Source organism: Microsporum canis, genomic scaffold (assembly GCF_000151145.1).
Source record: "Microsporum canis CBS 113480 supercont1.4 genomic scaffold, whole genome shotgun sequence".
In the NCBI taxonomy this organism is placed as follows: domain Eukaryota; kingdom Fungi; phylum Ascomycota; class Eurotiomycetes; order Onygenales; family Arthrodermataceae; genus Microsporum; species Microsporum canis.
In genome coordinates, this window is record NW_003299166.1 from 117425 (window position 1) to 132399 (window position 14975).

Sequence of the window (14975 nt, forward strand, 5' to 3'; positions counted from 1 at the left end):
TGTAACAGCCTTTCCAGGCGAAGAATGGCGTAAGATACCGTATTAATACCCCTAAGCGCTGGCCAATCAGAACAGGAGTAACTATTTTTAGCTAGGGGTTTTGTGATGCAACACCAGCAGGGGACGAAGCAGAACAGCTGGAATCAAGGAGAAATCAGAAGGGGAAGAGGCTGAGCATAGACTTGCATAGATCCAGCCAGGAACCAAAACCACTTGACGCTGTCGATTGGATTCTTCTTCTTTTTAGTGTTAGGAACTTAAGAAGGCTCCACGTGACATTGAAGTTATTATTAGATGTTTCAGAGTGCTTATATAAGAACAGGCGGGCGGGTTCTTCCGTGCCGACACCCAAAGTACCGGTACTTTTTTCTATATATAACTTTCGCCGTATAAAAAAGTACTGATACCTTTTGTCTCCCTTTCCATCCTCTGCTTCTTCCTTCATCAAATCTTCTTCTCAGGGGGCTGTGAAAAGGGAAGAAAAAAAAAAAGCAGAAGCGCTTCAACTTCTCTCTCGAAGGCGTGGCTTATTTCTTCTTCCTTTTTTTCTCTCTCTTTTTCTTATTCTCCTTCTTCTCTGCGTTTTTATCGACTTCAACTTCAGCTTCTTTTTTGTTTGCCAGCTCTTTCGTCCTCGTTCCCATCACTTGACACGTCGTGTCCTGGGAGGCTGAAAGTCCCGTTTTTTCTTCCTGTGTGACCGCTCTCTCTGCCATCACTTCATCTACCAACACCATCAACTCCTTCTGACCGATCCTCGACCGTCAAACAGCGTCTGCTCTGCCATTCGTTGACCCTGGTCTCCGACGCAAAAAAGGACGGGCAAAACAAAGAAAAAGAACTAGCTTCAGGAAGAGGGAAATAGCGGTCCTCCGCGCTCGTTGACCATGGCCTATCCAGGCCCCAGTTCGCCAGGAGGCTACAATGACGGCCACAGGCTACAGGACATCACTCCCTCTGCGAGCGTAAGTTATTCAATAATCCCCTAGCAAGAGGTCTAGGGCGGGAACAATGATCATTGATTACGCTCACCCACACTCCCCCCGAAAGTCCATCCCTGCCCAGTCACTTGTTTCATGTTTTGGCTATGGAAAATAAATGATGAAGAGAAGAATCCAAAATTTACCCTGTTCCTTGCTCATCTGTTGGGTTTTCTCCTTTAGCAATACCATCTGCCACAAGAGGACGAGTCTTCTCGCTCGCTTCTCAATCAGGGTCCCTACGGCGGGCCCTTCGACGACCCCCAGCAACGAGGACACTCGCCCGTCAGGCCCGCCTCCAAGTACAGTCTGACCGAGTCTTACTCGACGGACGCTCCCACCATGGCCCAGTACCCGCAGGACCAGATGCAGAACCCAGCTGCCGGCTTTGGCGTGCCCGGACGTGTGCCCTCGCCTTACACTCGCAGCGAGACCTCCTCCACCGAGGCCTGGCGCCAGAGACAGGCTCCCCAGCAAGGCAACCTGCGTCGTTATGCCACCAGGAAGGTCAAGCTTGTCCAGGGCTCCGTCCTCAGTATCGACTATCCCGTGCCCAGTGCTATTCAGAATGCCGTCCAGGCCAAGTATCGCAACGACCTCGAGGGCGGCAGCGAGGAGTTCACCCACATGAGATGTGAGTAGTCGAGGCTTTAAACCATATACCCACAAACACACAGAGAGAGACAGAGAGAGGGAGAGTATAGTACATAAATTGCTTACTATCCTGTCAGATACCGCGGCCACCTGCGATCCCAACGAGTTCACCCTGCACAACGGCTACAATCTGCGTCCAGCCATGTACAACCGTCACACCGAGCTACTCATCGCCATCACCTACTACAACGAAGACAAGGTGCTGACCGCCCGTACGCTCCACGGTGTCATGCAGAACATCAGAGACATCGTCAACCTGAAGAAGTCCGAGTTCTGGAATAAAGGCGGTCCCGCTTGGCAGAAAATCGTTGTCGCTCTCATCTTTGACGGCATCGATCCATGCGACAAGGACACGCTTGATCTCCTCGCCACCGTCGGCGTCTACCAGGACGGCGTCATGAAGAAGGATGTCGACGGAAAGGAGACCGTTGCTCACATTGTACGTAGGAGAAAATGACCAGAGATCTGAACCAGGATATGCTAACATCCCTGCAGTTCGAGTATACCACACAGCTCTCTGTGACTGCGAACCAGCAGCTCATCCGGCCGCACGATGACAGCCCCTCTACTCTTCCGCCCGTCCAGATGATGTTCTGTTTGAAGCAGAAGAACAGCAAGAAGATCAACTCCCATAGATGGCTCTTCAACGCCTTTGGTCGTATCCTCAATCCCGAAATATGTATCCTCCTTGATGCCGGTACTAAGCCAGGGCCAAAATCCCTGCTTGCCCTGTGGGAGGCCTTCTACAATGACAAGGACCTCGGTGGGTCGTGCGGTGAGATTCACGCCATGTTGGGTAAAGGATGGAAGAACCTCATCAACCCTCTCGTTGCCGCCCAGAACTTCGAGTACAAGATCAGTAATATTCTCGACAAGCCGCTGGAGAGTTCTTTTGGATATGTCAGTGTGTTGCCCGGTGCCTTCTCGGCCTACCGATTCCGCGCCATCATGGGAAGACCGCTGGAACAGTACTTCCATGGTGACCATACTCTCTCCAAGCAGCTTGGCCCCAAGGGTATCGAGGGCATGAACATCTTCAAGAAGAACATGTTCTTGGCCGAAGATCGTATTCTCTGCTTCGAGCTTGTGGCCAAAGCCGGCTCTAAGTGGCATCTTACCTACGTCAAGTCCTCCAAGGGTGAGACTGACGTCCCCGAAGGAGCTCCAGAGTTCATCGGTCAGCGACGACGATGGCTCAACGGTTCTTTCGCTGCCAGTATCTACGCTCTTATGCATTTCGGCAGAATGTACAAGAGTGGACACAATATTATTCGCATGTTCTTCTTCCACATTCAGATGCTTTACAACACTTTCACTGTCTTCATGACCTGGTTCGCCCTTGGTATGTGTTTTTTATCTCATTCTATTCTCCATTTCTCCGGTATTTAACTTGACCAAAATACCTAACACGGTTGCCCATAGCTTCGTACTGGCTTACTACCTCCGTCATCATGGATCTTGTCGGTAACCCCGGTCCGTCTAACGGTGAGAGAGCTTTCCCGTTCGGTAACAGGGTCACTCCCATCTTAAACACTCTGTTGAAATACGCATACCTTGGCTTTTTGCTCCTGCAGTTTATCCTCGCACTCGGTAACAGGCCCAAGGGGTAAGTTTCATTCCTCAGCCTACGTGCTCCTCCTCACCAGCTCTACTAATCTTGATGATTTCCAGTTCCAAGCACTCGTACATCACATCGTTCGTCCTTTTCGGCGTCATTCAGCTATACATCATCATTCTATCCATGTACCTTGTCGCCCGAGCCTTCAATGGTGGTACCTCCTTATCTTTTAACACTTCAAATGGCCCAGTCGAGTTTATAAAATCCTTCTTCGGCTCATCCGGCCCGGGTATTATCGTCATTGCTCTTGCGGCAACCTTTGGTCTCTACTTTATCGCCTCCTTCATGTACTGTGACCCATGGCACATGTTCACTTCTTTCCCGGCCTACCTCCTCATCATGTCCTCGTACATCAACATTCTTATGGTCTACGCTTTTAGCAACTGGCATGATGTTTCCTGGGGTACTAAGGGATCTGACAAAGCTGATGCCTTGCCATCCGTTCAAACAACAAAGGAGGATGGAAAGTCCGCCACAATTGAAGAAGTTGACAAGCCCCAGGCAGATATTGACAGTCAATTTGAAAGCACCGTCAAGCGCGCCCTGACTCCATATGTCGAACCCAAGGTCGATGAGAAGAAGACCCTCGAGGATTCGTATAAGAGTTTCCGTACCCGATTAGTCTCTTCTTGGCTCTTCTCGAACGCAATTCTGGCCGTCGCTATTACAAGTGATAGTGTAAAATCGCTCGGATTTACTGTATGTTATCCCTACTTTTTCTCTCTTGGATCTCCATGCTAGCTATTCGCCTTATAACTAACCTATCACTGCCAATAGTCACAAGCCACCGAGCGTACCAGTCGCTTCTTCCAGGCTCTTCTGTGGGCAACTGCTGCACTCTCTCTCATTCGATTCATTGGAGCATGCTGGTTCCTTGGTAAATCCGGCATTATGTGCTGTTTCGCTAGAAGATAGTAGTCCTTTTAATCCCCCTGATTCTGATTCACGGCTTTCCTTCTCCTATTCTATCAAATACAGGTTTTTTTTGTTCTTTTGTCTTCCTTCTCTTCTGTTCTTCTTTTTCCTATATTATTTCCTCTTCCTCAGTTTCTTGTCGTATCTCTTTTTCTTTTACCCAGCTTATGCCAACTCTGTTATAATGTCCATCCCCGAACTAGCTGGTACGTGTCTTGTATTTTAGATGAATACTCTCTGTTATTATGTACCTGGCGCTCTTCCCTACTATATCTCTATCCTACGTTGTCTATTTGGTTCTTCTCTTCCTCTTTGGCCCTTCTTCCCTTTGAAGGCTTTTCCAGATGCAGATTTCTGTTTAAACCGGGCTCTACGGAAATATGCCCAGCTGCGCTGGCCTCCCTACTAGTATCTAGCTGAACCTCCCACCACCATATATACCTCTGCTTATGCACTTTCACCCTTTTCTCAAACGTACATAGTAATATGGTCAGTTCTCATGCGCGCGGCAATATCTAGTCACGTGTTCTTATCGCGTGTTTGTCACCTTTTTTTTTTGCCCGCCAAAAAAAAAGCATACAACGACTTTCTTAACTACGTGAACCAGCATTTGGATTCGTCGTCACGAAATACTTTTATGACTTGAGCTTTTTCCCTTTGTGATTACGATAAATATACACGCATCAACAGCCTGGTCGTCTTTTTTCCCTTGTATTCCATTTTGTTCGCCATCTGCCGGAGTTCTGCAAGCTTTATCTCGCATCCAACCCACCATATTTATTCTCTTATCGGTAAATACTTGTACCTCTTCACTGCTACCCTAGGACACCATATGCTGCTGTAGGATATTCTGTCTTCTCATAACATGGCCGTGGAAGCAGTTTTACTACTGTACAAGTGGTTGTGTGCTCGGTTTACAAACTAATCATAGAGGACTGTAGAAAGTTATTGACTATACTCTGATACCCGACACCTACCCACGCCTCCAACACGACGAGTACTATACAGGGATAAAAAAAAGAAGAAGCCCGATATCCGGTGCTCTGGCCTCTAGAACAACGAAACTATCTACCTAGTGAATACCAGTAGACCTGTTCGTAGCGTCGTTCTCGCTTCAACTTGTTTCTGGCTACTCTGGCGTATAAAAGGAGGCGTTCCTGGGTTCCTATTCAGCAACCACCCGCTTGCATTTGTTCAAGATGTTGAAAATATGGTCTATGGTATGATGCTTTATGTTATTCGGTACCGGGACGCTTGCCAGCTATGCAAGACTGACTGGCCATAGAAACAGAAACAGCAACAAGCCGAGAACGCAGAAGGGGGAGGTGGCGTGGTAGAAATGAAAAAGAAAAAGAAGGTCACCGCTTCTCAGCTGCGGGTACAGCGTGGTATGTCTGCGATCCCGTATCTTCCTCCAGCTACCCTGCTGTAAACTGATTTCGATGATCATAGATCTCGCGGAGCTCTCTCTCGGCAGCACGATGAAGATGACCTTTCCCAACCCCGACGATATCCTAAACTTCGTTTTAACCATCGAGCCGGACGAAGGCATGTACCGTGGTGGCACATTCTCCTTCACTTTCACCATCAACCAGAACTTCCCTCATGATCCTCCAAAAGTTAAGGGTCAGCAGAGGATATACCATCCCAACATCGACCTGGAAGGGAATGTGTGTTTAAATATATTGAGAGAAGATTGGAAGCCAGTGTTAAATTTGAACGCAGTCATCGTTGGGCTACAGGTATATACCTCTCCCATGAGCTACCCCTAGTCTCTCGCACATTTGCTGCTTGTTGTTCACTAACTGTCCGAATAGTTCCTTTTCCTCGAGCCAAACGCGTCTGATCCACTGAACAAAGAAGCAGCTGAAGATTTACGGCTTAACCACGAGGGATTCAAGCGAAATGTTCGAACTGCCATGGCTGGTGGCACCGTCAAAAACATACAATACGATCGAGTAACACAATGAGCAAAAACTCCCATAAATTCTATTAGTCCATATAATCTCATCTCACGCCCTTCCTTTGCATTCCTATATAATTTTTACATAGACGCATTTTATCCAACATAACGTGATTAACGTATTTCCACATATATCACCCTTTATATGCACAGTCAGTTGCCAGGCGTCTTACCATTGTAATTCAACCAGTGGTGGAATAGCCAATGCAATCGTGAGGGCAAATCACGGAGTTCTTTCCCGGCTTCCTGCTAGTACTCATACAACTGAATAACTAACAACAATTTGTGTGTTGGCGAGGAGTGAATCTGACAAGAAGATGAATTCTTTCTGTTTTCTTAGCTTGTCTTATATACATTGTACAATACACAGTCCGAATGACCCTCGTTCAGCTCCGGTATCACGTTGACAGGTTGGCAATGCAAACGACTCGATCCAAATTGACGGTTCACGAGACAAGATGCATGGCTGATGGCGGAAGCAAGGGCATGGGGATATCGAAGAATATACGTATGGTCGGGGGTCTGGTTCGGAGGCGAGTACGCTTTAAGCAGAGAGCTCTTCGGCACGCTGGGCCTCGAGTTTGGTGTAATAGTTGTCACGAGCACGGACGCGTGGAAGGTGATAGCCTATATATCAAAGGGTATGTACGTCAGGAAACGGAGACCTGGGGGTTGCTTGGGACCAGAAGTGCACTACATACCGTACCACCAGAAGTAGCCACAGGAGACCCCAAGGCCTATGGTTGGATTAGGTTAGATAGATACTCGAATGGAGGTATTCAGCTGTATATATATACGATGCCAATGCGCTGGCAAATTATGCTGGAATGCGAGTCTGCATCCCAAGCTCTTTTCGTCATAAGGCGGCATCGGACTTACCCAAAGCGGTGCTGAGGTCTAGCACCAAGCCCCGGCGGAGCATCTAATGCACAGGCAAGGGCGTTAGTATGATGTGGATAGGCAATGGATGGTTGTAAAATCAGGTAGCCCTGGGAGCAAGCAGAGAGAGCTCAACGTTTCCGCTGGCCTCTCGCGCGGGTGGGGCGGCGACGGCAAGACTTACTCCAGTGATTGGCTTCATAGCCGCTACACCAGCCATTGTATAGCAGTGAGGATTGATATCGAGGCAGAGAAGGGAGTGAGATGCAACGTGTATCTTGTTTGCGTTGAAAAGGTGTTTTGAAGTGCGAAAAGTTCAAAAGTTGAAGTTGAAGTCGAGAGGAGTCACGTGGTTCTCATACCACCAACACAGGAAGACGGAGATGAACAGTGAAGAGGAAGAGTAATAAGGAGAGTAATAGGGAGAAGGATAAGAAGAAGAATAATAGAAGAAGAAGGAAATTTGTATTCTTCTCAGGTCTTCTGCCTTACTAGAGTCAATAGAGCTGAATATAAATATTGTATAGAATCTCTTTTGACGGCACACACGTGACTGTGTTCTTGAGGTCGAAACGTTTTGTGAGATTCAAAACTCCATCTCGTACAAAACGACGACGACGAAGAAGGAGAAGAAGAAGGCGTTGAAGACGAAGAGGATACCCTGCCTGTTCTGCTCCCTGGTATTTTCAGCGCGCGCACAAAACCCCTAGGCTATCCCCCAAGTTACGCGCCCGTCGTCCGGAACTGGCTCAGATGGCTCTCACCAACCCGACAGAGACGCCTCCGCCATCACAGTACTCTGCGAAACGCCTGTCAGTCGATGCAGATGATGCTTTCCCGGCAAAGAAACAGCGACGAACATATCACCGCTATCATTGTCTACAGCATCCCTTGGGCTTTGCTGCTCCTGGCGCAGAAATCTTGAACGATAGCACATCCATCGATGCACTACTGAATGCGTCGATAGCAAGGGTACTAGATGAAGTCGGTTTTGATAACATCGGGCCTGTTGTCTTGGACAGCTTTAGGAACAATGTTGAAGAACGTGTGTCTATCGCACTGTATTCTCGCTATGTGGTAGCCTGTTACTGATATACTGCCTTTATAGATATGCTTCACTTTCTATCCTATGTTCGCCAGTCGATGGCATCCAGCAGAAGAGTGCAGCCTATACCGCAAGATTTCGAGCATGCACTCCGCTACCACTCGATACGTGTGGACTCCCTTCATCCGCATCTGACTGCGTTCCAGCGTGCCGCCCAACCCTCTCCGCCAGCCCTTGCCACCAAATCAACCCTCCTTACTCCTCCACCAGAAGATAACGATGAAGAGCCCGTACCAGCACGCAATTTCGCATTCCTGGGACCTGAACTTAACGTCAAGTGCGGCGACCCGAAGACTCTGTATATACCCAAAAATTTCCCCAGCTTCCCAAGCAAACACACGTATCAAGAAACGCCAGTGTATGCTACAAAACGAGAGGCGAACCCCGAGAAGATTCGAGAACGCGCGACTGAAGAAGGGCGGCTAGGCGAAGAAGCCTTACGCAAGCTTACCCGAGCCGCGAGAGACGGTCACGCGAACACACGAGGACAGCGAGAGAAGGCGCTATGGGGACGCAAAAATGAGAGTATGGACAGCATGTTCGATAAGACGCTCAAGGCATTAATGAAGTCGACATCTGTCGCCAAACAGGCCGATGGATCCTCAGCGCCGGATCTAGGGCCAATTGTGAACAGTAACCGAGTGTACTGGCGGAAGACGGCAACGCCTGCTGTCCGCGCTGACCCCCAGCGACCAGCCATCGGGGTTATGGAAGTGGAATAGGCTGGTCCCTCATTAATATCTCGATTTTCCTCCCCCCCCATACTCTCTCCTGGCCGCCCGCCTGCTGGACTGAACGGGTTGAAGCTAGTGTGCCATGATATGATGTTTTGCTCTACACACCCGTAGTCGCCATTAATGTATTTTTCCAAGCATTCTATGTAGATAATAGTAATTTTTATAATCCATAATCCATATCTTCTATGGTCTTGTTGATGCCGATTCTCCAGTGGACAGCGAATTCTGCCCTTCCCACGCCGTAGTCTCAGCAGTAACTCCGTTGGCGCATCTATAATATCATCATCAGCCAACAGACTGGTGAACAAAAGAGTAGCAGATCAATAGAATACCTCCGGAAGAGTCTTGTAAAAGTAGTACACCTAACCACACCAGGCTCCGGTGGCCCTGCTTCGGGGGGATTGCACGAATATTGCGTTAGCTCGTAAAGCGGACACTGAGTGAGATCGAGACGGCCGCCTTTGCGAGCCTTGGGTTTGTATCCAACATGATGGATCTGAAGGCGTTGCGGGAGCTCCGTAGCAGGCCACGATTCAATCAGAGGAGCCATTGAGGGCGCAATAGCTAGTGTTAATTCTCAGTCTTGCAGCTAGTTGGACGCTGTAAGGATGAAGAAGTTTATGGTGGACGTTGAAATAAGAAAGAAACACTTAAGTTGAGCCAAGCGAGCCAACAACATTATTATAACTAACAGAGACCTGGAGATTGGTGGATAATAATACATATCTGTCTATCACAGCATTCACAAAAGGGACCCCTATCTATGCCCTCCGTGGCTATGAGATATTGTAAATGGCTACAAAAGCGTTAGGCAAACGGCTCTACGAAGAGACAAGAGGGGACAGCCTTGACAACGTGAGCAGAGAGATATCACTCCAAATCTACAAATGCAGCCTGACATCAGCTAACTATAGACATAGATTCTATATGATGTCAAGCGTAGATGCGCCTTAGACCCTCGGGGCCATATCCAGACATCTCCCGTTGGTGTCAAGGTGCTTGATGACATGCTGCGCATCTTCCATCGACCGCCGGCTCCTCGTCCTGGAGTCCCTGATCGCCACAAGGTGATTGAGATTACAGGCTCGAGATACGGTTCAGGCTGTGGGAAGACCTCACTGCTCTATTATATCACTGCTGTTGGCATACTGCCGACCTCGTTCAACGGCGTCCACCTCGGCGGTCAAGACGGGGCCGTCATATTTCTGGACTCTGACAACCGCTTTAACGCAGCACGGCTACGCGATATAGCCCTAAATTACGTCCGCGAGAAGATTCACAAGCATAACCAACACACTGCTGGGCTGTCTTCGCATAAGCGGCAGAGAGGGGATGATACTGGACTGCGACAGATGGTAGAAGGCTGCCTGCAACATGTCCATGTCTTCAAGCCTACCTCTTCAGAATCCGTACTGGCAACCCTGCGGTCACTAGAGTCATACCTCCTCGATGCAACGAAACATCGTTCTGCCCATAAGCGACTCCATTCTATAATGCTAGACAGCACCTCCTCCTTCTACCGCCAGGACAAACGTCAAGCCTTTATTGACAGCCTTCCGACAGAGGTGCCAAAGTTTCTATGGGCTGAACCGCCACCTCTTCGTCAGATAGTACACTCAGCTCGAGGCATTGTTAGGTGTCTGCGCCAGCTTCAGCATAGGTTTGCCTGCCCTGTCATCTACACTGTCACCGGCAGGCTCAGGGGTGACCTGTGGAAACCTCAGCCTGGCGGGTTTGGAGTTCCGATCGAGTTGCTATATGCACGTCCAAAGGTCATGTCCTTCATGCACCATTTACCACACCCATGGAGATCGTATTCTACGGTGCGTCTGGTTGTTCACCGCGACCGAGTGCGTCAGTTCTCGCGAGACTCGATTAGGGAAGCCATGCGTCAAGGACGCCAACGCCGATATGTGGTTGCGCAGGGGAGAATTTCGGCGTGGATTGATCCCTGGGGTAAAGAGGACTGGCCATCTTGGATCTCACCTTCGATACAGAAGTTAGAAGGGGGAGGGCGGTTTACGTATTTCGTTCATAGACGGGGTGTTACATTAAAACAGTGAATATGGTCTTTGTATGGTCTATATATATATATATGTGTGTGTGTGTGTGTGTGTGTGTGTGTAGATACCTATCAATCAAGATATAGTGAAAAGCTGAGACACGGCTTCTATGGTCGTGTTTCCTCCGGAGAAAATGACTCCAACATTCCAACCATCGTCGCCGCCTTCCCGCTCAACAATGCGTCTGAACTCTTCGTCAAAGAGGCAGACAGCTAGGGGAACAGCCGCACTGGGCTCGATGACTATCTTCATCCTCTCGACGACTAGCCTCATCGCGCTCTTGATCTGCTCTTCTGTCACGCTGAACACGCCACGGGACTTGGTGGGATCGGAGAGAATACCGAAAGCGATCTCACCAAGGGGAGTCCTCAGCCCGTCAGCGATAGTAAGTGACTTGACGATCGGGATTCTTTCACCAGCTTTGAGACCACGACGGGCATCATCTGCGCCCTGGAAAGACGGCTCAGCACCAAAGACGTGAATCTTCTTTCCACCCTCCCGTGGCTCAGAGAAAAATGAGGCAGTTCCAGAATTCAGTCCACCTCCTCCCAGAGGGGTGATGACTGCATCCAAACCGTATCCTTTCCCATCCCGGCTCTTACGTACACTAAGTCTAGGGTCTTCAGAGACTAGCTTGTTTACCTGGGCCTCTAGTTCGAGACCAGCGGTTCCCTGGCCGAGAATGGTATCAGGGTGATCATAGGGATGGATCAAGATAGCTCCAGTTTCCTCTTGGACCTTACGCATGACTTCTTCCCGCTCGTCGCTCGTGGAGCCGGAGAAAACAACTTTCCCACCATACCCCTTAGTGGCTTCAATTTTGGACGGGATAGATATAGACGGCATGATGATATAAGCGGGGATGGAGAGAGCCGATGCAGCGAGGGCAACAGCCTGTGCATGATTTCCTATAAGCAAACCGTTAGCCATATAGATACCCCAATCAGCGTGAGATAGAGCATATAGGAAGAGAGCGTGAAATGAGGAAAGGAGGACAAACCAGAGCTATGTGTGATGACACCACGCTTCCTCACCTCCTCCTCACCCTTGATCTGGATCACGCGTAGAATGGAATGAAATGCCCCACGCACCTTAAATGCACCGATACGCTGGAAGTTCTCGCATTTGAAGAAGAAGTTAATCTTTGGATGAGCAGCCTGTTGGCCCTCGAACGGAGTCCCTCTCAAGGCATCCGCCGTCTGCGGGGTCGAAGCGAGCGAGTTGAGGGTCTTGGAGGTGAGAACCGGGGTTTCGTAGATGTACGGCTTGACCAGAGAATGGGCCGTTTGGATGTTTTCCCGCGTAATCGGGAGCCAGTGCTGCTTGTCGGTCATGGTTGTAGATTTATGTCCTTTTGCTCTCTACTCACCGTTCGCACCTATCCTCGGCTTTGCACTTGTTTTTTATATTCTACTACGACGGATTATGTTTATAAATAGATTTCTGCAGAGCGGAGGCTCTTGTCACGTGATGTTACTGCAAAGTTAAGCCAAGAGCCGCATATATGGCTATACTACAAAGTATGTACTATGTACGGGGTGGAGAGTTGACTACAAAGTGAATATTTACCCTTGACTCTAGAAGACAAGATTGCATACTATTTTAGCATAGTGGGGTGACTCGTTTTCAAGAGTGAACACCGCCTTGCTTTGTCTCTCTTCTCTTTCCCTCTATTTCGAGACATCGATTGCCTACTCCATGCTTTTACATTGAGTTCCGCCGTGAGAGCGTTGCTTTTCCTAGGAAGGACAAGTTGTGATCAAAACCTGCGTGATTTGAAGAACGATGGCAATTAAATTACATTTCTCAAGAAGTCGCCAAGATAGCTGCAAGAACTCAAAACTATCGAGCCATTTTTTGTAGATAACAGAACACGATGGTACAAAATGGGGTAGGGCGGGTTGACATTTCAGGGTGAATGAGTTACATCAAAGAGAGAAGCGTCCTGGTATCCGAGCATTGATTACATTCCAATCGTTCATTTCTGGTTCTCGGGCCGGAGAGACCTAGTTAGGCAGTTAGCAGGCGGCGTAGGAAAATTATAATAAGAATAGAAGTGCTAAGTCGAAGTAGGCTTACCTGACGGCCTTTCCGGCTTTCCAGATCTCGAGGTCACGGATCTCCTGCATCTCCTTCTCGTACCTCTCACGGTAATCCTTCTGCGAGTTATATTCCAAGGAGCGCTTGGTCTCCTTGCCGTCCTTTACACTATCATACAGTTCGTTGAAGACAGGCTTGAGGGTGTCTTTGAATTTGCTGCTCCAGTCGATGGCGCCACGACGGGCGGTGGTGGAGCAGGCAGCGTACATCCAGTCCATTCCATTGGCACCGATGAGGGGGTACAGACTCTGGGTGGCCTCCTCGACGGTCTCGTTGAAGGCTTCGCTGGGGCTGTGGCCGCGCTCGCGGAGAACCTCGTACTGGGCGAGGAACATACCGTGAATGCCACCCATCAAGCAGCCACGCTCGCCGTAGAGGTCAGAGTAAACCTCCTTCTCAAAGGTGGTCTTGTAGAGATAGCCACTGCCGACAGCGACACCAAGAGCCACGGCCTTCTCCTCAGCCTTGCCAGTCACATCCTGAAAGACGGCGACGGAGGAGTTAATGCCTCGGCCCTCACGGAAGAGAGAGCGAACTGTTCGTCCAGAGCCCTTGGGTGCCACCAGGATGACATCGATGTCCTTGGGTACGTCGACCTTGGTCAGGTCCTTAAAGACGGGGGAAAAGCCGTGGGAGAAGTAGAGGGTCTAGCCAGTCAGTAAACCTCTCTTTCTATGACCAGACGCGCAGGAGAGAAAAGACATACCTTTCCCTTGGTCAGGAGAGGCTTGATGGTAGGCCAGGTCTCGCTCTGGGCTGCATCACTGAGCAGGTTCATGACAATGGTCCCTTTCTTGATGGCCTCGGTGACGTCAAACAGGTTCTTGCCGGGAATCCAGCCATCCTGAACGGCTTCCTTCCACGACGTACCGTCCTTTCGTACACCGACGATGACATTGAGGCCATTGTCACGCAGGTTAAGACCCTGGCCATGCCCCTGCGAGCCGTACCCGATGAGGGCCAGCGTATCGTCCTTGAAGTATTCCTACAGCCAAGTTTCAGTCAAACTCAATCGATCGATATGTCATCACATAGCGGCTTGTTGACTCACCAGGAGCTTCTCGCGTGGCCAGTCCTCGCGCTCTACCGCCTTCGTTAGCATATAATCCCCCACTCCATCCAAAAGAACCAGACAACAACCACTCACCGTAGACGGTCTCCTTGGTGCCAGCAAAGTCGATGGTCTTTACTCCTCGAGTCTGCTGCTGCACGACAGGGGACGCAATGGCAGCTCTGCTGGCGGCGACCAGGGTCGGTCGAGAGCTTACAGCCGTGATGAAGGACCTCCGAGAGACGGCAGAGGCCGACTGGGATACATGACGGGCGACAGCCCTGGCCAAAGGTCGTGCAGCCATTATATTTGCTTAGCTGTATAAAGAGAAAGAATGGAGATTGTTGTAGTAATGAAGTAACTTGGATGTTGGATGGAGACTTTGGAATTAAAAAAGATATAAAAACAACTAAAAAAAGGAAATGAGTCAAAAGAGGAAAGAGAAAACCTCGGCCTTTTTTTCCTCTCTTTCCTTCTGTGGCTTTTTTTTGGCCAGGGATGGAAGGAGCTTGGGCCATGACACTAAGCTCTTTTAAGTCTAACGTGTCCGATATCGGTGACAGGGATTAATAATTCTCCGAATGACCGTCTTGATTACCAATACTCCTTATTAGAGTTTTCGCTCCAAAGGAAGAAAAGGAAACATAGAAAGAGGGAAAAAAGCAACGAGACAGAACGAGGCAAAAGCAGAAGCAGAAGCAGACGCAGGTCAATACTTGCTACTAGCATGACCCTAATATGTGTATAGAGCCCTTCATATAGTACTAATGTTGATATGCAGGGTGCCCGTCTCCTTGTCCTGCTCGCTTCTCGCTGAGTAGCTAACTGACCAAGGCAAACAGCTGCAGAGAGGCCGAGAGCAGAGCGACTGCCATGGTGAAAGTGAGTGCACACAATTTTGGACAAGTAT

The 14975-nt window shown here is 49.2% G+C and overlaps 7 protein-coding genes across 7 annotated transcripts; 4 read left to right on the forward strand and 3 right to left on the reverse strand.

Annotated features, from left to right (window-relative positions):
* Window positions 1–887: 887 nt before the first annotated feature.
* On the forward strand, window positions 888–4167 carry MCYG_04016 (chitin synthase G; the record flags this gene model as incomplete). The annotated part of the gene is made up of 7 exons (XM_002846233.1): window positions 888–965; window positions 1164–1614; window positions 1712–2073; window positions 2130–2976; window positions 3057–3240; window positions 3306–3951; window positions 4030–4167. The coding sequence occupies 7 exons, from the start codon at window positions 888–890 to the stop codon at window positions 4165–4167; spliced, it is 2706 nt and encodes a 901-aa protein (XP_002846279.1).
* Window positions 4168–5366: 1199 nt separating this feature from the next.
* Window positions 5367–6137, forward strand: MCYG_04017 (NEDD8-conjugating enzyme UBC12; the record flags this gene model as incomplete). The annotated part of the gene is made up of 4 exons (XM_002846234.1): window positions 5367–5387; window positions 5459–5555; window positions 5620–5909; window positions 5985–6137. The coding sequence occupies 4 exons, from the start codon at window positions 5367–5369 to the stop codon at window positions 6135–6137; spliced, it is 561 nt and encodes a 186-aa protein (XP_002846280.1).
* A 1625-nt stretch (window positions 6138–7762) lies between these two features.
* MCYG_04018 (bromodomain associated protein) lies at window positions 7763–8836 on the forward strand (the record flags this gene model as incomplete). Its single annotated transcript, XM_002846235.1, has 2 exons — window positions 7763–8054; window positions 8118–8836. The coding sequence occupies 2 exons, from the start codon at window positions 7763–7765 to the stop codon at window positions 8834–8836; spliced, it is 1011 nt and encodes a 336-aa protein (XP_002846281.1).
* A 198-nt stretch (window positions 8837–9034) lies between these two features.
* On the reverse strand, window positions 9035–9401 carry MCYG_04019 (conserved hypothetical protein; the record flags this gene model as incomplete). Its single annotated transcript, XM_002846236.1, has 2 exons — window positions 9035–9122; window positions 9184–9401. 2 exons carry the CDS (start codon window positions 9399–9401, stop codon window positions 9035–9037), a joined length of 306 nt encoding a protein of 101 aa, XP_002846282.1.
* A 242-nt stretch (window positions 9402–9643) lies between these two features.
* Window positions 9644–10914, forward strand: MCYG_04020 (conserved hypothetical protein; the record flags this gene model as incomplete). The annotated part of the gene is made up of 2 exons (XM_002846237.1): window positions 9644–9706; window positions 9772–10914. 2 exons carry the CDS (start codon window positions 9644–9646, stop codon window positions 10912–10914), a joined length of 1206 nt encoding a protein of 401 aa, XP_002846283.1.
* Window positions 10915–10989: 75 nt separating this feature from the next.
* Window positions 10990–12248, reverse strand: MCYG_04021 (threo-3-hydroxyaspartate ammonia-lyase; the record flags this gene model as incomplete). Its single annotated transcript, XM_002846238.1, has 2 exons — window positions 10990–11822; window positions 11915–12248. 2 exons carry the CDS (start codon window positions 12246–12248, stop codon window positions 10990–10992), a joined length of 1167 nt encoding a protein of 388 aa, XP_002846284.1.
* Window positions 12249–12892: 644 nt separating this feature from the next.
* Window positions 12893–14369, reverse strand: MCYG_04022 (ketol-acid reductoisomerase; the record flags this gene model as incomplete). Its single annotated transcript, XM_002846239.1, has 5 exons — window positions 12893–12920; window positions 12994–13661; window positions 13721–13999; window positions 14066–14097; window positions 14162–14369. The coding sequence occupies 5 exons, from the start codon at window positions 14367–14369 to the stop codon at window positions 12893–12895; spliced, it is 1215 nt and encodes a 404-aa protein (XP_002846285.1).
* Window positions 14370–14975: the final 606 nt, after the last annotated feature.